The 23,377-nt window shown below is 36.4% G+C and overlaps 1 protein-coding gene across 1 annotated transcript; it reads right to left on the bottom strand.

Moving 5' to 3' along the window:
- Nucleotides 1–21,065, bottom strand: LOC131154785 (vacuolar protein sorting-associated protein 55 homolog). The gene is made up of 5 exons (XM_058107541.1): nucleotides 20,995–21,065; nucleotides 6,253–6,391; nucleotides 5,036–5,075; nucleotides 4,862–4,946; nucleotides 1–441 (listed from the first exon to the last, which is right to left on the bottom strand). The coding sequence occupies exons 2-5, from the start codon at nucleotides 6,334–6,336 to the stop codon at nucleotides 255–257; spliced, it is 396 nt and encodes a 131-aa protein (XP_057963524.1). The 5' UTR covers nucleotides 6,337–6,391; nucleotides 20,995–21,065; the 3' UTR covers nucleotides 1–254.
- Nucleotides 21,066–23,377: the final 2,312 nt, after the last annotated feature.

The raw sequence follows: 23,377 nt of genomic DNA, 5'->3' as shown, positions 1-23,377 counted from the left end.
TACCACTGTTAAAAGCAGATCCCAATATTTCTTTTCTAGCGGAAATAACTGCGGTGAAGTTGTAGGAAGCTATCTTCTGTACATGTAGATGAAACAAAAGTAGGGTTTACATTTTGTGGGGAAAATTTGATTTCTTTTCCCTGTTTCTTCTTATATGTTATAATCTACCAATTTTACATTAAATTTGTTCAATATATTCAACAGTCTCCAAATCAAACAACTCACGTAATCTGTGGCCTGATGTGTTTTAGTGTTTAATACCATTCATCTTCGAGACTAGCACGGTGAAAGCACAAAACGGTGCAGACAAATATGAAGAACGATGTGAACTCAATTAGCATGGCTCCTGTCTGAATCAAATGGGCATGCTTAAGGATGATTGGAATGGCTAGGCTCCCCACTGCAGATGCGCCCGTCAAGAACTTAGCAGCATCCATCCAACTACAATGAAAATGAAAATATATATCATAGCAAATAAATAAATTTATCCCATGAGAGAGAGAGAGAGTAAAATTTACAAATAAACCTGCTAGTATCAGTTCCATAAAAAATTGTATTGTTTATTTTCCATCTATAATTTGTTGGTTATACATAAAAGAATGTCTTTGTCTTGCAATACAAAACACTTCTATGCATAAGTAGTTAACCAAGAGAGATTCTTGATGCACATACCACAATGCACAGCCCAATCAGTATTTAGTGACCAGAAGATTGGCAGTAGCATTGAACAATCAGAGCATAGTTTCAGCTGATTATGTGGCTGTCGTAAATGTATCTTCACCAAATATCAGCAGTGTGATAATGGATGATCATGGAATTATAGCAGTACAATAATAATCAGATAAATGGCGGAGCAGTAATACACAGACCAACCCACTAGTGCAGTCACTTTCTGCACCCATCTGCATGCAACCGCAGCATTTTTAAATTCTCTTGCTCCTTTAATACTTCTCAAAACCGAAGTATTATTTTCTATAGGAAGTGCCAACCATGCACCAATTCAATCAAGTCCCAACTCCATACCAAAATAAATAAATAAAAAGAACCTCCCAACTTCACCTCCCAGGTCATCCGCAATTTTAACACTAAATGAGAAAACATCTAAATTACCCCACCTTCATCATACTAACACACATTAACATCCCCAACTTAGCCACATTTAAGTATATGCACGATTGCACATTTTCTCTTATAATAAAAGAAGATATATCAAGAGCGGAAAAGGAGATTACAACCTAAAAGAGAACAGGAATCCTCAAGAGAAAAAAGGAGAAAATAAAAACAAAGAAAAAACCTACGAAAGTAAGAAAAACCCTCGTTATACCATTCCCATCATAATTCACTGAGCACTTGAAGTTTGCTAATTCCCGCTTCACCCTTCTTTGGATTCCTCTTATCCCCCATCAAAAAACCTTCATTACAAACCACCTCGTCCAACAGGTGTTGAGCTTCTAAATCCTTCCATTAACCTCTTCTACAGGTTTGGGCAAAATCCCATCATTGCACTGCTGCTCCTTACCCATTCCAACCTCCTCAATATCAAATACTCTAAAGCTTCCATTGGAGGTGGTTGCCCACACAATAATTCCCCAAGTAAATCCGACAATTGAGAAACATAGCCACACCCACATTGTCTTTAAATCTCATCCAAGGCATTTCTCTTAACAGATTGCAGTACCAGCAGAATTACCTTGCTTGTTCAACCAACGTTCATTAACCTTCTCGTAATTCTGTCCCTTACCAGTAGAGCTTTCCTCCAAAATATCTCCTTTCCTTTGAATGTCATCCGCATATCCTTCTTGGGTCTCAAGAGAACCCCGCCACCTCTCCCCCCCTGCGCAAAAACCAAAAATGAACCATCATCAATGGAAACTTCTTGATGAAACCCAAGTCCAAACAACAACAACTCTTCATCTAAGGTCGCAGAGCATCCCCCAGAAACACATAAATAACTGAGTTGTATACCTACCTGGTCAGAAACTGCTCATCCAGATAGGCAGTTTCATTTATCCTATATTCAGTGTAGAAACATGTTGCTTGCCCTTTTCTGCAATGTGGATCCGTTTTTCGCCTTGTTCTGCAAAGATGATAAATTGGTTCATCCATATCCAATTAAGAATCACCCATGATGGGACTATAAAAACCCTTCCTCAAATTAAAATTGAGCTGAGTACCTTGATTACATGGGTTAGAATTATGGGCCAGAATAAGAGGCCCATTTTGCTCTTAACATTTTTGGGTACAAAGGGCCTCATTACCTCGCAACAGGGCTGTGACAATCCAGGTGTGAACCTGAAGAAGCCAGATTACCCAACAACCAAATCTAACACAAGAATGAGACTCAGGCCCAGACCACCTCATCTTCAACCCCTGGCTTTGCCTCCTGCAAAAATCTAGCTCCGATTACCATCCTCCGCAACTTGTCATTCTGATAGTCTCAAACCATATCCAATTATCTTCCACTGCAGATTTTCACCACATTCTGCACAATCATGATCTTTCTCTGGCAACATGACTTCCCCACATGACAGACTCTCGCTGCCCTGTGACATCAGTTCCATAACATTCACTGTACAAAGATCTTCTCATTGCCTGAATCCACCACCAATTGACTAAACTCTCCTGCAAAACTCCGCCATCCATCATCACATGCACCACCTAGGATGAAAATTGAAAACCTTTTCTAATTCCAACCCACCCTAATTCCAAGTATTTACCCTTACTCATCAACCTAAACGCAATCCAGTAATCTGCCTTCTAAATCTTATTTTACAAGAAAACTTCACCAAGCACCCAAACACTGAAACAAAGCATCTGCAATCCACTGCGCTGCACCCAAGGAAAACCTAACCCACCGATTTAGAGGGTTTCTTTCAAAAAATAAACTGAATCCACCCTTCCCTCTCTATCTAAATGCAGATCAACCCTTTCAATTTGGATAGTCCATTGAGAACCACCTTTGTTCATGCACACAGTTGCCAAGATCAATCAAAAACCAGGAGAAAAAAGGGGGACTTCAAGAGAAGAGAAAAGGGCGGAGGGGGGGGGGGGGAAAGAAAGCATTAGTTTTTATGTTATGATAAAAAATATATATACACATTTTATGAATCTGATAATATAATTGACATATAATCTACTTGCTATCAACAGTTTAGTGAGTCTGGTACAATTTAGTTTCAGTCAGAAAAATGACATTCATTTCTTTACTATTCTCACTCATAAGATAATTGAGATATAATCAACTTGCTATCAACAATTTAACGAGAATCTGGTGCAATTTAGTTCCTTTTTTTATCCATCAACTTTGCAGAAATCATCATTGATCTCACTGCCTTCTCATACAACAACAACAACAAGCCTTAAGTCTCACTATGTGGGGTCAGCTAAATGAATCCTTTTCTGCCAATTCACACAATCAACAGCATTTTCTTCCCATAAATTAAGAGCTATTAAATCCTTCACCAATCTCACTGCCTTCTTATATAATCTAAAATACCTTGGTCAGAATTTGCTAGTCATATTGAAATCTTTAAAAGCATATCAAATTTCAGCCAAGCAACTCTAATTCTATGGCCAGCATCCAAACTTCACACTGCCTTTGCTCTGACCATGATTATAAAAATATTTTGGCCAATTTTTTAAAAAACTAATTTCTACACAGATTTTACCAGAGTAATTATAAACATTTTTTCTGGATAATTTCCTCTTTACATATGAAAATTTTAGGATGTCTTCTCTCTAGCTTATGTTGATCATATCAATAAATAACATGCATAAAAATATATGGAATGGGGTGACCACCCTTGCTCATTTCCCTCCAGTTCGTCTCACAACACCTGCAGCTACTTCATGAATTCTCTTCAGGTGTACATCCAAGCATGATTCCACTCTTATATAATCCGCTGGATATCTCTCCAATTAAGCACATGACTTCAGATCTAGAGAAAGACTGCTCTGATAAGTGCATATCTATTTGGTAATGAACCAAACAAATTATGTAAACAAAAAGCCATATCCACATAAATAGAAATTCATTTTTTTTTCCCCTTTCCTCAGCCTTCAACCTTAGCCTTAAGCCCTAAAATAGAAATTCAATTTTTTATTCCTTCTCACTTAACTTTTCTTTAATAACATTTCATCTTATGCTTACCGACATACTGAGATTTGTCAAAATATCATCTGCAAATGATTACCACATTAAAATTTCTCCGAGTTGGAAACAGATGCTGGTTTCTCTCCTCTCACACACTATGTATAGCCATCTACCTCTTCTTTCTTCGTCTTTCCTTCTCTCTTATCTTTTCTTTAATAATATTTCATCTTATGCTTACCAACATACTGAGATTTGTCAAAATATCATCTGCAAATGATTACCACATTAAAGATTTCTCTGAGTTAGAACCAGATGCTGGTTTCTCTACTCTCACAGCCATCTACCTCTTCTTTCTTCATCTTTCCTTCTCTCCTCTTCTCTCTCTCTCCCCCTTATTTCTCTCTCTTTCTCTATATTCCCCTATCATCCTGCATCATACCCCTTAAGCCCATCACCCCTTCGCTTTTCAAAAGCAATCTAATTAGTAAAACAATTAGAAAATCACTTGCATTACCAAGTTCAAATTAGAAAGTACCTTGCATTTAAATCTAAATACTAAAACAATCACTGTCTAAAACCATGTTATATCACTTGAATAAAAATATCTAGAAATAGACCGATCAAAACTCAGGAATGTCTTGGCAAAATCCAAACAAAAAGTTGGTCGTCTACCAGACAAAAATAATATGCCAATACATAAATGAAGCATTAAGTAGTCACCACATCGAGGAAAAGCTATTTAAAAATGTTAGAAGCAAAGACACTCACCCCCCACCATCTCGGCTGGTCAAAAAATGAGTGGAACCTCCTCCAAAGAACAAGCAAGGCATAGGCACCAGCACATACATGAGAGCTACAGCAACAATTAAATATAAAGCATTGAACCCTCAAATGAAATTATGATCCAAACTATACCAACCCACTTAAAATGCTTCCACACACCTGATAACATAGGCCACCAATTATTGTAAATTGCACAAGCCTGCCAAAACAAAACAAAAGGTAAGAAGATAAGGGAAGCAATTTCCAAAATCAGATGGTTTTGGTGACATAATGCTAACACCAACATCTAAAAAGTTTCTGGAAGTGCAAAGCCTCTTTAAGTAAGCAGCAAATAAGTAAATTCAATAAAAAAAAATTATGAACAGGAGATATCAGTTTTGTTGTGATGGCAATATATGTCAAAATTAACAAAATGACACTACAGTATCCATTTGGAGTAATGCAATTAAGTAAAAATGTAAAGGGATGGAAAGATATCCTAATGTTAAAAGGCCTGCAGCCAAACTGCCACAAACCTACAATCTCAAAAAAAAGGGTGAATCCCTTGGAACTCCTGATAGCTACAGAAAATTTCTCTGAACTCTCTGAAATTACACTTACACAAATCTATTTCACAGACCTTTCAAGAGCATCAGATCCAATCATCACTTAGTTTTTTTCTATAAAAAGAAACTTCTAGCCTTATTTAGCTCATTTAAATTAGCAAAAATACTTCTGCACTTGTTCTACAACAAATAAAGGTAAGTCAAAGAAACTACACAATTGCCAAATGAAATTTCTGAAACAAAACTTGGGATTGGCTTCTTCAAATAGATAAAGAAGAGTTCAAGTAATTCATTCAAACAATCCTGCAAGATACAAAATAATTGATTAAAACCAAAAACCAATTCCAATCAAACAAAGCCCTTCTACTGAAGAGCCAAACCTAGCTGGCTTGGATTAGGCTTATAAGAAAATAAGCCATGATCAAGGCTTGGAACTTGCTAACATGAACCAATTGTTCCATCAATTGACAAGTCAAATCATTAAAGAAACATGAGAAGACCAAGGAAAATGCATGACCTCAAAGAAATGTGCTTATTTATGAGTAGTAATTCAATAGAGTATCTTGATGTTATAACATTTTTGGCATCTGATTGAGTCAAAAAAACACTACTTAACTACTGAAAATAATTTCATTTAACATCAATTGATAGCAATACAAGTATAAGACTAAGAAAATGGCTAAAAAATTCATGTTGGCATGATGCACCAATTACAAGTGCAGCTGACACCAAATAACAGGGGAGGAAAAAGAGGAGAAAAAAGTTTTGTCAAGTTAACTGCTTTACAGAAATGCAAAAAAAAAAATTACCAAAAAAACCTACAAAACATACCAGGATCTGTAGCAGGATACTAGAAGAAAACATAAAAGCAAGCCCAGCAAGACTGCAAAGCAAAAATTTATAGCGTAAGTTCATTTTATTTAAGCTTCACTACAGGACCAAAATCAGAGACTTAACTTTCCAACTTACACTGTAGAGAACAAGAGCCGTTTGCCGTTTGACAATCCCATAGCAGCAAGGAGGCAAAAGCAAGTTAATTAGTACAAAAGAAACTAAGCAAGTACATTACTCATTTACTCAAGATAGAGTTAAAAATACAAATACATGCATAAACAGAAGCATATATTGTTTTTATGCTGTCAGTGTAGAACAGGAAAATTATAATATAAATTACGTTTTTAATTTGCAAATTCTTCTACAAGAATGTAAACTATTGAAAAACTTTCTGTTGCAAACATTAAAAGAGGAAATCTCATATATTTCATGAGTTAATCCCTCTAGGTTGGCTTTGCGAATGTAGGTGCCTCAATTACTAGCTTCTGCACATATCGGACACTCTGGCTTCTTATTTGGTAAAAATATGGCATGACAAACACATAGGGGTGAGCATAATTCGGTTAAAACTGAATTAACCGAGTAAATTCGGTTAGTTCGGTTCGGTTCGGTTTTCATTTTCGTTGAATTTCGATTTTCGGTCCGGTTAATTTGGTACAGTATAAATTAATAATAAATAATTACATATATTATATATTAAAATATTTTATACATTATATATATACTAAAATTTTTATTTAATTTATATATTATATATATTAAAATTTTATGTATATTATATATATTTTATAAATATTAAAAATCTATATTTTATATATATAAAAATATTAAATCGGTTAAAATCGATTAACCAATTTAACCAAAATTCAGTTTCGGTCGTTTATGTGTTCGGTTAAATATGGAATTTCAATCAGTTCAGTTAATGAGATTTTTTAACTGAACCGACCGAATGCTCACCCCTCCAACACATAACTAACAATATCTCAATATTAAACAGAGATATGCAAATTTTAGAGTGATTAAATTGCCAAAAATATAACAGAAGTAAACAGAGTTTGAATGAAGGCCCATATGGCTTCATCCTAACATCTCGAGGATCAAGATCTAAAACTGCCCACTGCCCTTAGGGTTGGATACATTCCAACTACACGCATAACAGAATAATGGGGTTCAATTCGATTGGAATCTGATAATGTAAGTTCTAAGGGCTGCTTTGCTGCTTTGACCTTACAAAGATTTTTACAAAAAGTGTCATGAGAAGCTTTAGAGTTCTAAAAATGCAGAAGAGAATGTACAAGACGTTTCACATTGAGATCCACAAAGGGCCAGGAAAGAAAATACAAGCATACATCCATAAATACAATACACACTGTGTGCCTGTGTTGTCCTACTCTAAGCAAGACTGACACAACACATTGCTGCTGTCATCAAGAATATGTTGGCTTTATTCAAGATTTCTTCTTTTATTGGATATTTCCTACTCCATCAAGCTATAATGCTCTGAGAGCTATACAACATTTTTTCAAGGAAAATTCAGGTCTTCCTCCACATAAAAACTCAATCTCGAACATGGCTTAACTTTGTATTTGTCCTTCCAAAAGTTTGCATGACATTTGGTTAGACTAGAAGGAGGAGAAATACGTAATTTTGTGTGTGTGTGTGTGTTTGAGGCATGATTGCTTCCAGGTCCCTATTCATCTAAAACCCTTGGCCTAGACCTCGTCTAGCCAACTGATGTGCAACAAAGTAATTGGGTATAAGGGATCAATATTTACCCTTTGCCTTTCCCGCGCTCCAAGAGAAGAGGGACTGCGGAGATTGGCGAGGGATGATGAAGAGGAAATTGCAAGCTGGGGGACGAAGTGGGCAAGGGGGGTCAAAGAAAATTCTAGCAACTGTGAGGGCCTTGTCAACGACAAAGACAATGAGAAAGAGTGACAACTTTGAAGGTGATGTGACTGTTAGAGGTTATTTATGTCTTTTAGTACTATTAAGTGTGTTAGTATGTTAATTAGTGAGAATTAGTAAGGGTATTATTGTCATTACAATGTATTTAATTTGTATTATAAATAAAGGGAGAGACCTATCTTCAAGTTAGATCATTCATTTTAATCAAATCTTAACATGATATCAGAGTGTGATCCAACCTAAACCCTATTCTCCTCGACCATCGCCAAAAAAAACACCATTCTTGTGGCTTTCCTTCCCAGATCCACCTCCGCCCCACATTATTTCACAAAACCAACCATATGCCCATAAACAGAACCCCCTAAAGCCTAACTACACAAAACCTCATCGCTAGAGGAGCCCCCATGCGCCGGCCAAATGCCATCAGAGCCAACCCCACACATTTCCTGCCACCTTTTTCTATTTTTTAACTCTGCCATGTTCTGATTCCTTCTCTAGACAATATTATCAAGCTGTTAGTCCTGTTTTTTTCTCAAAAATTCAACCTTTTTCAACCATGCACTCGTGGTATTCCGTTAATCTCTGTTCAGTGTTTGTGAAGGCTTCTTTGTGAGTTTTTTGGAGCAGTGGCAGTGTTTGTATGTTCAGTTCTGGGGCTGTAGCAGTGGTATATCCATCAATAAATTGTTCACCTTTTCCGTGGTTGTGTTGGTGCTTCACATAGTTTGTGATTGTCCCGTTTTGATTGTTCTTCTTGTTTGACATTGGTGTGGTTGCTGATTTGTGAGTGTCAGGATGTGTTAAAGCTTGAAATACATTGTTGGTCCACAAACTAACGGCTTAGGCTTTTGGGTAAAGTGGTAATTTATCATGGTATCAGAGTTGGTTACCAAGAGGTCCTGGGTTCTAGTCTTGTCACCTGCATTTACTGTGTGGTATTTAAAAAATTATTGTGTTCCCGATCATGGGTGCTATTTATCCTGTGATTATCTCTCCACGTGCTGTCAGGCTGCACGTGTGGGGGAGTTAAAGCTTGATATACATTGTTGGTCCACAACCTAACAACTTAAACTTTTAGGTAAAGGGGTAATTTAACAAAATGAAATCTATGAATCCTAAGCATTTGTTTCCTACATCGCTGCTACAAATAACGACTCAAAAGTTGGATGGAGAGATCTATGCTCAATGGTCTAAAGTTGTTCGGGTTTATTTAACAAGGATTAGGAAAATCTAACCACTTGCTCTAGTCTGATCCTTCTGATGAGAAGAGAAAAGATGTGTGGATTCAAGAAGACGCTTTGATTGTTTCCCTCTTATGGAATTCAATGAAGCCACAGATTGCACAAATGTGTATGCATCTAGATATGTGCAAGGAGATTTGAGATTATGTCAAACTTCTATACTCTAGTAACATTACACGTATGTATGATTTATCCCAAGAGTACTTCAATTACAACAAGGAGATAGGAGCATTGCATATTATTTTGGAGAGATAAAGTATATTCATGAGGAGCTTAACATTGTGCAACCTATAACTGCCGACGTTCGTGAGATGCAGAAGCAAAGAGAGCAAATGACAGTTCTTCATGTTCTACCAGGCTTGAGGCTAGAGTTTAACGTAGTTCAGTCCCAGATACTTAGTGTCGAGTTACCATCATTTGCCAATATTTATTCTCTGAGAGGACAGCCTTTGGTACACAAGATAATTCTAGTTCTCTACCAAATTGCAAAAAATTATTGAGGTGGTTCGCGTGGTCGTAGTCGCAGAGACAGACAAGATAGAGGTACTCCTCGCAAGCGCACTCATTGTGAACGGAGTAACCATATTATTAAACAGTGTTGGGATCATCACAGTAGACCTTCATGTGTTGCCAATGCAGCCACCACCGACTTTACACTTTTGGGGGCAGCCAATGCAGCCACCACGACCCATCACCTTTGGAGCCAAATGGGGGGCAACGTACTACAACCATGTCAGAGGAAGAGTGTTCCAAGTTCTAACAATATCAAGTATCACAACAAGCTCCCCTTCCCATTACATCTCTTGCCCAAACAGGTTATCCCACAATATGCCTACCATCCAATACTTCTCGTCCTAGTCCTTGGGTCATAGACTTTGCTACCACTAATCATATCAAAGGTATACCTAGCTTCTTGTCTACTCTTCAATATCCTGCAAATTTACCTTATGTTACTCTTGCTAATGGCTTCACCACTACAGTCAAGGGAATTGGGACTGTAAAGCCCACTTCTTCTATTTCTCTTCCTTCAGTTTTAACTATTGCTAAATTTTCCTTTCAATCTTATGCCCATTAGAAAAATTACTAAATCCATGAATTGTTATTCAAGATTTGAATACGAGGAAGGCGAATTGGGGGAGGGCATGAAGCTGGTGGATTCTATCACTTTGAGCCATTATCTCCTTCTACCGCCTGCACTGCTGCTGCCACACCTTTCCAAATTCATTGTCGCCTTCGTCATCCTTCATTGGAAAAGTTAAAATATCTTGTTCCTAGTTTGAGTTTTGTGTCTAGTCTCGATTGTGAGTCTTGTCAGTTAGGAAAGCACCATCATGTTCCTTTCGCTTCCCAAGTCAATAAACGGGCTGCAAGCCCTTTTATGTTAGTTCATTCTGATATTTGGAGTCCTAATAGGGTTGTGTCTAAGCTGAGTTTCTAATACTTTGTAACCTTTGTGGATGATTATTCAAGAATGACTTGGTTATATTTAATAAAAGATCATTATGAGTTATTTCATGTATTTTATGCCTTTTGTTCTGAAATAAAGACTCAATTTGGTTCACCAGTTAAAATAATTCGAAGTGATAATGCTAAAGAATATTTTTGTACACAATTCACTAGTTTATATGACTCAATTTGGAATTGTTCATCAATCATCCTGTGCCCACACTCCTTAACAAAATGGGGTTGCAGAGAGGAAAAATAAACATCTTAAAATCACTCACATCTTACTCTATCAAATGCATGTACCTAAAGCGTTTTGGAAAAATGTTGTACTTACTACTTGTTATCTGATCAACAGAATACCATCCTCTGTTCATAGTGGTAAAATTCCCTACTCCATTCTCTTTCCTAATTCACCTTTATTTTCTCTCTCTCCTTGTATATTTGGGTATGTGTGCTTTATTCATCAACTAACTCTGAGGGTGGATAAGTTGGATCCTCGTGTTACAAAATGTGTCTTTCTGGGCTACTCATATACTTAGAAGGGATATCATTATTATAGCCCTGTGTTGTATCGCTTTTTTGTTTCTGCCAATGTTACCTTCTTTGAGTCTACACCTCACCGCACCCAGTCACTAAGTGCTTCTGAGTTCACTGAGTCTCTTCCTTTGCCTAATCTTCCAAATTCTACTTTGTTATCCACAACAAACCAACCATCTAAGTCTATATGCAATTCGAGTCCTTCTCATCATCTTGATCATCCTAATTTGCAAGTGTATTCACAACGACGGATCCAAGGAAGAGAGTCCCCTCTAGCTTCTACTACCACGCCTTTGGTTTCCTCGTCTGATGATCATACTCCCCATAATGTTGATCCTCCTGCTGTTCATAAAGTTAAATGCACATGTACTCAACATCCCATTTCCAACTATGTTTGCTATGACTCCTTATCACCCTCCTATTATTGTTTTGTTATTGCTCTATCATCTACTACCCTTCCTAAATCTATTTCGGAAGCCTTAGCCCATTCTGGGTGGAGGGATGTTATGGTTGAAGAGATGAATGCTTTACATGACAATGGTAATTAGGACTTGGCACCTCTTCCTCTTGACAAGTTTGTGGTTGGTTGTCGTACAGTTTACATTGTGAAAGTCAACCCTGATGGTTCTGTGGCTCATCTAAAGGCCCATCTTGTGGCTAAGGGATACACTCAGGCGTATGGTCTACATTATTCTAATATTTTTTCTCCGGTTGCCAAACTTACATCAGTACATATGTTCACCTCCTCGGCTACTACTTGTCACTAGCCTCTGCATCGATTAAATGTGAAAAATGTCTTCTTGCATGGTGACTTTGAGGAGGAGGTTTATACGGAGCAACCACCTGGGTTTGTTGCTCAAGGGGAGTCCAGCTTAGTATGTCGGCTCAATAAGGCTTTATATGGTTTAAAATAGTCTCCCAAAGCATGATTTGGTCATTTCAGTGATGCGGCACTTGAGTTTGGTCTTTGACGGTATGCTATGGATCATTTCGTATTTTATCATCATACTTCATCGGGTAGGATTCTTCTTGTTGTTTATGTGGATAATATTGTTATTACAGGTGATGATGATAAAGGTATTCAAAGTCTCAAATTTTTTCTATAGATTAAGTTTCAGACCAAAGATTTGGGACCGTTTAAATACTTCTTGGGTATAGAAGTATCTAGATCTCATAGGGGGACAATTTTGTCACAAAGGAAGTATGTTCTTGATCTATTGGATGAAATTGGATTGCAGGGATCTAAACCGGTCCATACACCCATGGATCCTAACAACAAGTTAGTGCTAGATATGGATGATTTGCTACCTAATCTAGGACAACACTGAAGAATTGTTGGAAAATTGAATTATCTCATAGTCACTCGGCCAGATATATCTTTTGCAATAAATGTTGTGAGTGAATTTTTTGATTCCCAGAGGACAAGTCATTAGGATGCAGTAATTTGCATCTTGAGATATCTCAAAGGTGCATCCGGAAAAGGAATTTTACATCATGATCAGGGTCACACTTATATCCATGGATATACAAATACAGATTGTGTTGGGTCGCCTTCTGACTAGAGATCCACAGTCGGATACTATATCTTGGTGGTAATTTGGTTTCTTGGAAGAGTAAGAAACAAACTATGATGGCAAGGCCAAGTGTTGAATCAAAATATAGAGATATGGCTCACACTGCTTGTGAACTTGTCTAGTTGAAGAACATGTTCGAAGAATTGGGTATTTCTCATTCTCAACCTATGAAGTTGATGTGTGACAATCAAGCTGCTCTTCATATTGCCTCCAACCCGGTCTTTCATGAGTGGATGAAGCACATTGAAGTTGATTGTCACTTTGTTCGGGAGAAACTTGTGCATAAGCTCATTACTACCACTAATGTGAAGTTAGATATGCAGCTTCTTGATTTGTTTACCAAAGTGTTGGGGGACTGCTCGTGTTAAATTCATTTTAACAAGCTAGAATCATATGACATTTATCCTCTAGCTTAAGGGGAAGTGTTAAAAGGTTTTTTATGTCTTTTAGTATTATTATTATTGTGTTAGTATGTTAATTAGTGAGAGTTAGAAAGGGTATTATTGTTATTTGAATGCATTTAATTTGTATTATAAATAAAGGGAGAGACCTATCTTCAAGTTAGGTCATTCATTTTAATCAATTCTTAATAGTGACAAACATGAAGAGCTTCAAATGGCTGTGCAATGTTGATCTGAAGAGGTAAGGCTGGGATTACATCTTCAATTTGTGGTCTGGACAAAGCTTCGATGATGGTTTATGGTTCAGTGGGTCGGATTGGCAGTGAGCATGGTCTTCAATTTCCACTAAATTGTCAAAATGCCCTCATGAAATTCCACTTTCCATCACCCTAAAATCGAAAGGGAGGACAATTTCCTTTATATCTTATTTATTATCTCTGAATTAATTGTTTGAGGACACCCTCCCTCTGGGGTAGGTTATGCAGCCTCTTGGCAGGAAGCTGTGTGTTTTTCATGGTGATTCACTGATGTGAAGTCAGTTATACTCTGTTTCTAGTATGCTGCTGCTGTCCCTCCGTCACTGTGTGGTTATCTGATGATGCTGTTTCGATGGCATGCATTCGTGCTTCATTGCTTGCAATCTTGTACCGGTTGCGGGTTGGTTTCAATTGGTGTTCAAACATTTATTTCCTGCTCTTCTCTGCATTCGTTTCCAGTTACTGCAAGCCATAATTGTAGGAACCCAAACCAAGAAAAGAAAAGAAAAAGAAAAAACAAAAGAGAAAGGAAAAAGAAAAGAAGGAAACAGTTTGGGACAGGACCAAACCATTGATGGTTTGAGGAACCACGGGAAAACCGTCGACGGTTTCAGCAGGGCCACGGTTTGGTAAGACCAAACCGTCGACGGTTTCAGAAATCTCAGGAAAACCGTCGACAGCTTCCCCCGGGCTAAAGCTTACTTAAGTGAGAAGTAAGATTAAATTTTCATAACTCTCATATTTTTCTCTCTCATTAGGGTTTTAGAGTCTCTCTCTCTCCCCTCTCACCCTCTCACGTGTCTCTCCCTCTCCTAAGCTCATCCTGAGTCCTCTCTCGCTCTCCGATCGACTCTCTCTCTCCTCCCGGCTTGCCGGTCCTCGTCCTTGGCCAGTTAAGAGAAAGAAGAAAGAAGCGAGAGATGAAGGAGAGAAATTCAGACATGGGGGAAGGGAAGAGAGAGACTGCAGTGAGAGAGGGTAATACATAAAACACAATTAATCATCCAAAAATTCCTTAACCTTTACATCACAAGCCTATATTTATATGCAACCATCTGCAGAAAAAACTATTAAAAAATACAAAATAACCCCAAAACAATCAAAAATCAATAAAAAAAAAACCCAAAGTAATTAAAAAATTTTACTGGAATTAATAAATGCCCCCAAACTAATATAAAATCCCTAATTTTTGAATCTCCAAATGAAATACGATTGCCAGCAGCAAACAATCCTCCATCATAGTGTTTTTCGTATCTTGTTACCTTTTTTCATGACTACTCAAGGATGACTTGGCTTTATCTAAAAAAAGAATGACATGAATTATTATATTTTTTGCTTTCTGTTCTAAGACAAAAACTCAAATCTAATTTGTATGTCCAATCCTTAATGCTAAATAATATTTCAACTCCCAAGCCCCATCTAACAACTAATATGACTACATCAAGATAAATCCACCAATCCTCATGTGTGTCCAAAACAAAATGGAATAGCCAAAACGAAAAACATGCATATTCTTGAAATCACTCATGCCCAATGAACATACCAAAGTGTTTTTGAGTGACGCCGCCATTACTGCTTGCTCTCTTATTAATAGAATGTCACCCACTATCCTAGGTGGCAATACCCTCTTTGTTCTCTTCCCAAATGCTTCATTTTTGTTGTTACCTCCTTATACATTTTGTTGTGTGGCCTTTGTTAACTCCAGATGTTGGAAGTTGGATCCTTGTGCTTTTAAGTGTCTTTTTCTATGTACTCTTGTATTCAAAAAGGGTATAGATGATACACTCCTATCTTATATTATTTCTTTATCTCAGCCGGTACTACTTTCCTTGAATCTACTCCCAGTTACTATAACTATTTGAGCCCCACGAATCTTGATGATCCACCACCTAGTTTTCTTAATTAGAGCTTAGTGTCTTTGTGTTGTCATCCTCTTGAGCATTCAACACATTGAGTCCTCCTAGTCATATAGATAATCCTAATTTGATGGTGTATGCACGCCAAGAACCCAAGCTAGGGGAGACCACTCCAAGCTCAGGTGTTTCATCTTCAGCTCCTTGATTCCATATGATATTTATCTTCCTAATGTTGCTTAGAAAGGCACATGTACCCATCATCCTATCCTTAAATTTGTGTGTTAATAGTTTGTGTCACTTCCTAGTATTGTTTTATCACTTCTTTTTCCTCCATCACTCTTCCCAAGTTTCCATTTAAATCCCTTTCCACTCTAAGTGGAGAGTTGTTATGGATGAAGAGATGCATGCTTTGTAGGTTCAGAGCATGTGCCACATCAGGCTAATAAGTCCATGATTGGGTGTCAAATGTGAGGGTAAATTCATATGGTCCTTTTGCCCCTTTGAAGGCAAGATTCATAGCTAAAGAGTGTACTCTGAGGCATGGTTTGGACCATTTCAACATTTCTCTCTTTAGTCATCAAAATTTGTCACTCAAGGAGAGTCACGGTGGGCAAATCATCCCAAAATATCTTTGCTTGGCTTGAAGAAATATCCTAAGGCATGGTTTGGTAGATCCAGTGGTGATTGAGTTTGCTCTTCAAATATGTGCGGCAGATCACTTTGTATTCTACCATGATACTCCACAAGTAAAATCTTATTGATTATGCATGTGGATGACATTACAATCACGGATGATAGTCAAGGTATACAGCATGCAAAGTAGTTTTCACATACAGAGTTCCAAACTAAAGAGTTGGGACCTTTGAAGTACTTCTTGGGAATTTGGGTATCTCAATCTCCTACAAGACTCTATTTTCAAAGAGAAATTACGCTCTAAACCTATTAGATGAGACCGAGCTATTGGAATCCAAGCCTATTGATACACCCATAGATCCTACGTGACTTGCCTATTAATCCTGGACAATATACCAAAGAAATGCTATGAACTAAAGTTCTTGTTTTTTAGTTGGGGAAAACATTTACCATTTTCATTTCCATATTTTCAAATAATTACAAAAATGTCAATTTGCTTTCCAGTTTCCCAAGATTAACATGTGAATTCTAGAAAACAATAAAAAGATGTTTTCTAACTTTTCTTTACAAATTTGGAGAACTAGAAAACAAGGTAGCATTTCTGTAATTATTTAGAAAGCAGGAAATAGAAAATAAAATTATTTTCCACAAGTGAACATGCATAAATACCTCAATGCCATTTGGTTAGACAAATCTTTTGCAACAAGTATTGCAAGTCATTTAAATGTTGTACTTTGTATCTTTGGATACCTTAAAGGTGCACTTACAAGAGGTCCCTTGTATTAGGATCAAGGTCTTTCAAGGTTGCACAAATACAAATTAAATTGGGTCACCCTTTAACAAAAGATCTACAACAAGGCAATGTCTGTTTGTAGGGAGCAACTTGGTGTCTTGGAAGAATAAGAAGCAAACTACAATTACATGGTCAAGTATAGAGTCCGTCTATAGAGCCTTGGCCAATACTATCTGGTCTAGTTGAAAAATAAGTTGGAAAAGTTTGATTTCCCACATTCACAGCCTATGGAGTTGATGCGTGATAATCAAGTTGCCTATAATATTGCTTGCAATCCAATTTTTCATAAGAGGACAAAACACATTGAAGTTGATTGCCATTTTTTTCAAGGAAATCTTGTGGAGAAGCTTGTTGCAACCACTTTTATGGAGTCCAAATATCAATTGTTGATTTGTTCATGAATTCCTTTTGAGGTGCCTAGTTAAATTCATCTGTCACAAGCTAGGAGCATATGAAGTACATACTCCAGCTTTAAGGGGAGTCTAATGTTGCAACCCTCCATCAAATTTTTACAAGTTACTCTTACACATGTTATCTTGACTTGTTTCCATTTGTTAGTGAGAACACAATAGTTTGTTTGGTGTAGATGAGATATATCATAAATAGGGTGGGCAACCAAATATTTTGTTCACTTTCTCTAGGTAAATCAATTCTTTAAAAAAAAATAAAGTAAAAATTCAAAAGATCAAAATCCCTAGTCACACTAAATATAAGTCAAAGGGAATCCAGCAAAAGTACCAGCCAAACACCAAAGTGAGGCAAACAAAACCACCCTATTATCTCAAAGCAAGTGAAGAGGATGAGAAGTATCCTTAAAGATCCCCAAATCCTCTCCAATCAAATATCACATGTAACGAGTAAAGCAAAGTCCCATAAAATCCAATAGTCTTCAAAGGAAACCCAAACTCTTTGAGAGAAACAACTTTCACACACCCAACACTCATCACCAATGCTAAAAAAGGAATTCCACAATCTTGAAACATAAAAGCAATGCATAAAAGGATGAGCAATAGTATCATAACTCTACTTGCACAAAGCAAGCATATCAGGTGCTAAAGCCTTATTAGTCCTCTTTCTTTACAAACAATAATTGGTCTCTATCCTATTGAGAATTATGCACCAAATAAAAGCCCAAACTTTGAAAAGAGCCTTGGCCTTCCTAAAAAGGCTTTTACAAAAAGAGAAGACCATTAATCGAGTTTAAACAAGATACAATATAAAGGTTTACAACAAGGACACTAAAGTCTCTTGTTCAAAGAAAAAAAGAATCTGATATGAATCAAGAATATAACTTAAAAGAACTGAACTTAGACACCTCTCTATACTTACGGTTGTAGAAGAAATGAAGATTCCAAAAGATGTTAAGTCTCATCTCGGCTGTAAAAGTGGTGATAATACCATCAGGAATAGATGATATAAGCATGGAAAAGCATCACAAAAAGATCCCCTTCTCCACAAATCCTTCCAAAAACAGATTTTGGAATTCTCCTCCAACATATAAGGAGTGAAAAAATAAATGCGGGATAAATCTAATAAACAAATCTCTAGGGAATAGCATTCCCCCACCCCCCCCCCCCCCCCCCGGCCCAAAAAAAAACTAGCATCCTAACCATTTGAATGGAGCCAAAATTTGCTCTTGATCATCTAATGCCAAAGCGACTTAATTTTTTGGAAAGAGATATAACCACTCCCCAAGTCCTCCTCCAGAGCTAAGATTCCTCACAATCTCCCAACAAACTAAATGATCTTTCCTAACATCACCTAATGCAAATCAAGGGAAGTCTCTCATCAACTTCCATAGTTCCATCCTCTCCACCCCACTAAGATGGATCCTAAACAAAGACAAAAAATAAATAAATAAATAGGATTGCTAGACAAACAAGGTGAGAATGGAGAAATGCAACCTCCCAATGAAAAATTGTACCCTTCCACCCACTCTAACCTCTTAGAAACCCTCTCCGCAACGGGATCCTAAAAAAATGTTGCATGAGCATTAACCACACCCAACCCCCCAAACTAAAAAAAAAAAAAATAGAAAAGGAAAACTTAAAGGATCACAAACCAAGCACACTGCCATAGCTCCTTCTCTTCCTTGATTTTTCAAAACCCAAAACATCACCATCAGGTGGAAATGCCCACAACTCTCCAAAAACGTTAAAATCTTACACAAACTTGTGTAGCCACTTGACAGCAAGAAACAAATACACATTTTTTCTTGTTAGAAACTAGGTACATTAAACAAATATTTTGAGTAATTGCATTATGGCTTCCTCATCTATAACATGCCATTATTATTAGTTTTGATAAGAAGCAAAATCTAAGTGAATGCCTTAATTTAAATGGAATATTAGCCTTCCAAATTACTTCACCCAATGGAAAAGGGGTTGAGGATTTCAACAAATATAATGGAAAATATTCAAAACAAAAGATACCAAAGTTATTTCCCAGCCAAAATCGAGTATCATACCTAGGATGAAGAACAAGAGAATCAAGAACACCCATCAAACTAACAAGCTCATCCACTTATTTGCTAATTTTCAGCCAAAAGAAAAATCTGATTTTGAATAGAGAAATTTCCCACCAAAGAATAAAAGGGTACAATCTGAGCATTATGCATTCAAGGATGTCTTAAAAAGGGGGAAAACAAAAAATACAAACAAGCATCTCCGGCATAAGGATCCTCTCAAAAACAAATAAAATAGATGTGATTCACATCACAGTGAAAAATCTAAAAGACAAACAACCAAGGACTGGCATTCATGACATAAACATCTCCTTGACATTCCATCCATTATACGGAAATACTTGCTATCAATAATCATTTTCCCAGGGGAATTTGTTTCTAAAAATACCTTCACAACCATTTCCCCAACCAAGGAATTCTCAAGACTCAATATCCTTTGGTTTAGGCCTTCTGGCCACATCCTGACTCAATGGTTTTATTACCATCACATATACGGTATACCAAACTACAAGAAATCCCTAATCTTCTTCTCCAATCTCTTGTTCCAAAATTTTATATGTATATATATTACATACATCGATGACTACAAAGTGCTGCCAAGACCCATAAATATCAACCTGCCAATGATATTTAAAACCATGTCTAAGTCTTACTAGATGGCACTTGAGCAGCTTTTAAGAAAATCATTCTAAAAACTTAAAGGTCCACTTTGATCAAGATTTTGGGTCCAATGCTAGATCTAAATAAAATGAGTGTTCCGTTCCCTTTTAATTGTAAATCTGTAAACCCCACTTGTTTCTTGCCTGTCAATTCAAATTTGTAATGGTTGCTATTTTCACGGGTGCATGGCTGAGTTGAAAGCACTAAGGTTAACTTGCAATGCACTATTCAACATACCTGAAGTAAAAAATGAAGGCTGCTAGAATGTAAACCATATGTGCAAAGTAACAAGTTATCTGTCAAATTCAATTCTTCAAATATTAGGTGAAACAAAGGTACTCAAAGCAGGCCATATCCAACGGGACAACAACCAGAAGCCAAGGAAAAAATATGGGTGTTCTATAACTAAAAAAATAATCGATTAAAAAAGTTGGATTCTAACCATAATCAAAGACAGTATTTTCATACTCCTTGATGCAGCAGAGAACACAAGGAGACAAAATCTAGGGCCTACACTTAAATATGATTCAAGCCGGACAAAACCGTCTCCAGTCATGGAAATTCAAACAACGTCCAAGCTCATATAACCATACACAATCTTCTTTCAACGTTGTTTAGAGCATTAATTTTGGTCGAATATGTGAGACGTGAGTTTCTCGTTTTCGAACACCAACTAAACATACATACCGCACAAAAATCCTCAACTCCTTTTCTTTTCTTTTCGACATTTTATCAGCAACCAAACAGGGGCTAATGAAAACTTTTCCACTTCCCTAGCCCTAATTTTCAATTCTAAATACTTCGGACCATACACAACCAAAAAGGCAAAGAAATTACGCAACCCAAAAAAAAAAAAAAATCTGAACTGATGCATTGATTCACAATTTTTTATTGATAGTAGCAGAATTGTACGCATATCATCATATTATGATCAGATGGAATTACAACGAAGATAAAAGGGGAGAGTACCTTCGATACCCATCGCCATTTTCTGCAATTACAAAGAGCGGAAAGATGAAACAATAAAAATATACGGAGGAAAAATGGACTGACGTCGTTTGGCCGTGGCTATGACCCTGGAAAAAATAAATATAAATATAAATAAATAAAACTAAGTCCCACACTATAAATGTGCACCCTTCATTTTTTAAAACTTTAAAAAAATTATAAAGAAAATAATAAATAATTAAACTATATAAAGTCATTTTGGAACAGTTATAAATAAGTATAAGGGTATTATAAGTAGATATAAATAATAAATTTGACATTTTTAAAAGAAAACTCCAGACCGAAAATTCCTTTATAGTACTAGATATATGGGGATAAATTTGACATTTTTTAAAGAAGACACCTAACAGAAAATCATCTTTTTTAAGTTTTTTTTTTTTTACGTCCATTTAATTTGCCAACTAAAATTTAAGTAGGAAAGGAATTTAAGATGAAATAGAATTAAGATAGAAATGAAATTACTTTTATAATATAACTAATCTATTTAATTAGTAACATAAAATGATTATAAGAACCCAATTTTCCTAAAGTCTAAAACACAAAGCCTAAACTCTAAATCTTAAATCTTAAATTTCTTTCTAACATTTGATATTTTTTTTAACGGCTTCTATAATACAATGAAAAATAAGTATTTTTTTTTTTTTAACCCCCAGGGTGTGGTTCAGGTGATAGTGTGGGCTGCGGGAGTATCTTTCAGGAGATCAGGTGTTCAAACCCTCCCGGATTCATTTCCGCCCTTGGACTCCTAAATTTACCCTCACTTTGGAGTTGTGGGATCAACTTCAAGGGACGCAAGATTAATCACATGGACCGTAAAACGGACACGTGAATACTCGGTGCGTAATCTAAAAAAAAAAAAGTAATTTTTTTTTAAAATTTTTCATTCATAATTATTTATGTTTTTATTATTTTTTATTATGTTAGTGATTTTAATTAATATTAATAATATTTTTTTTGTTTTTAGGTTTCATCCGGCAATAGATTGATGATAGTTTTTGATGATGAATTGCAGGCTCTAATGCCTCTTAGGTCTTTGCTAGAAAGTTGGGAAACTTTGGTTGTGACAGTATTCCGCTCCCGATGGAATTGTTACTATGAACCAAGTAACTAGCAACTTGTTGAATGAAGAAATTAGAAGAAAATTAGTTGGCTCTTCTCATTTAGAGGCACTTGTGACAGAAAATCAGGGGAGAGGCATAAGCAAAAGCAGATATTCTCACCGCAATGATAAATCGAGAGGTCGGTCCAACTCAGCTTCAAAAAAAAATATTGAGTGTCACTATTGTCATAAAAAGGGGCATATGAAGCGGGAGTACAAAAAATTGAAATTCAATGAGCAAAACAAAGAGAAAATTTTTTAAAAAAAGCATAAAGACACAACTTCAGTTGCATCTGATGCTGATCTTATGATTGTTTGTGACAAAAGTTGTATTAATTTAACAAGTCAAGAGACTGATTTAGTTATTGATTCCGGTGCGTCATTCCATGTCACTTCTCAAAAGATTTCTTTACTTCTTATTCCAAAGAAAATTATGGAGTTGTTCGTATGGGAAATGAAGGTTTATCAAAAATTGTTGGCATGGGAAATGTTTGTTTGGAAACAAATCTGGAATGCAAATTGGTGCTCAAAGATGTGAGACATGTACCCGATATTCTACTAAATTTGATATCTACTGAAAAATTTAATAATGAAGGGTTTGACAACCATTTTGGTGATGAAAAATGGAAACTCGCAAAAGGTAATTTGGTGGTGGTTAAAGGCAAGAAGACTAGTACACTTTACATGATGTAAGGTAAACTTGGTAATGATGTTGTGAATGCAATTGAGAGTCAATCTTCCACTAATTTTTGGCATAAGCGGTTTAGGCACATGAGTGAAAAAGGAATGCAGTTTTTGTTCAAAAAGAAGCTTCTATCCGGAATGAAAGGTACTTCTCTTAAAACTTGTGTTCATTGTTTGGCCGGTAAGCAACATAGAGCTCGTTTTTGTACAAAGTTTGTTACTAAAAAATCTAATGTTCTAGATTTGATACCGTAATGCCCCGGACCCACCACGTGGGGTCCGGAGTGTTATGAGACCGACACACATCTCTAATATCATTCACGCAGCAAAAAATAATTAAGTAACCTCGAACATAAAATATTAAAGTTCTACATTTGTACATCAACAAATGCATATCATACAGCCACGTTCTCTATATTACAAAACCTATAAGAAGTATAAAGAAACATAAAAACTAATACAAAATTGTTTCAGTACCACTCACAAAACTACCCCGCCCTGGAGCCATCTAAGCTCGATCACCTGAATAACTTGAAAAGTTTAGAACATCGACGAGGTGAG

Source organism: Malania oleifera, chromosome 1 (genome assembly GCF_029873635.1).
Source record: "Malania oleifera isolate guangnan ecotype guangnan chromosome 1, ASM2987363v1, whole genome shotgun sequence".
NCBI classification, from domain to species: Eukaryota; Viridiplantae; Streptophyta; class Magnoliopsida; order Santalales; family Ximeniaceae; genus Malania; species Malania oleifera.
This window is presented reverse-complemented; position numbering and strand designations above follow the sequence as displayed.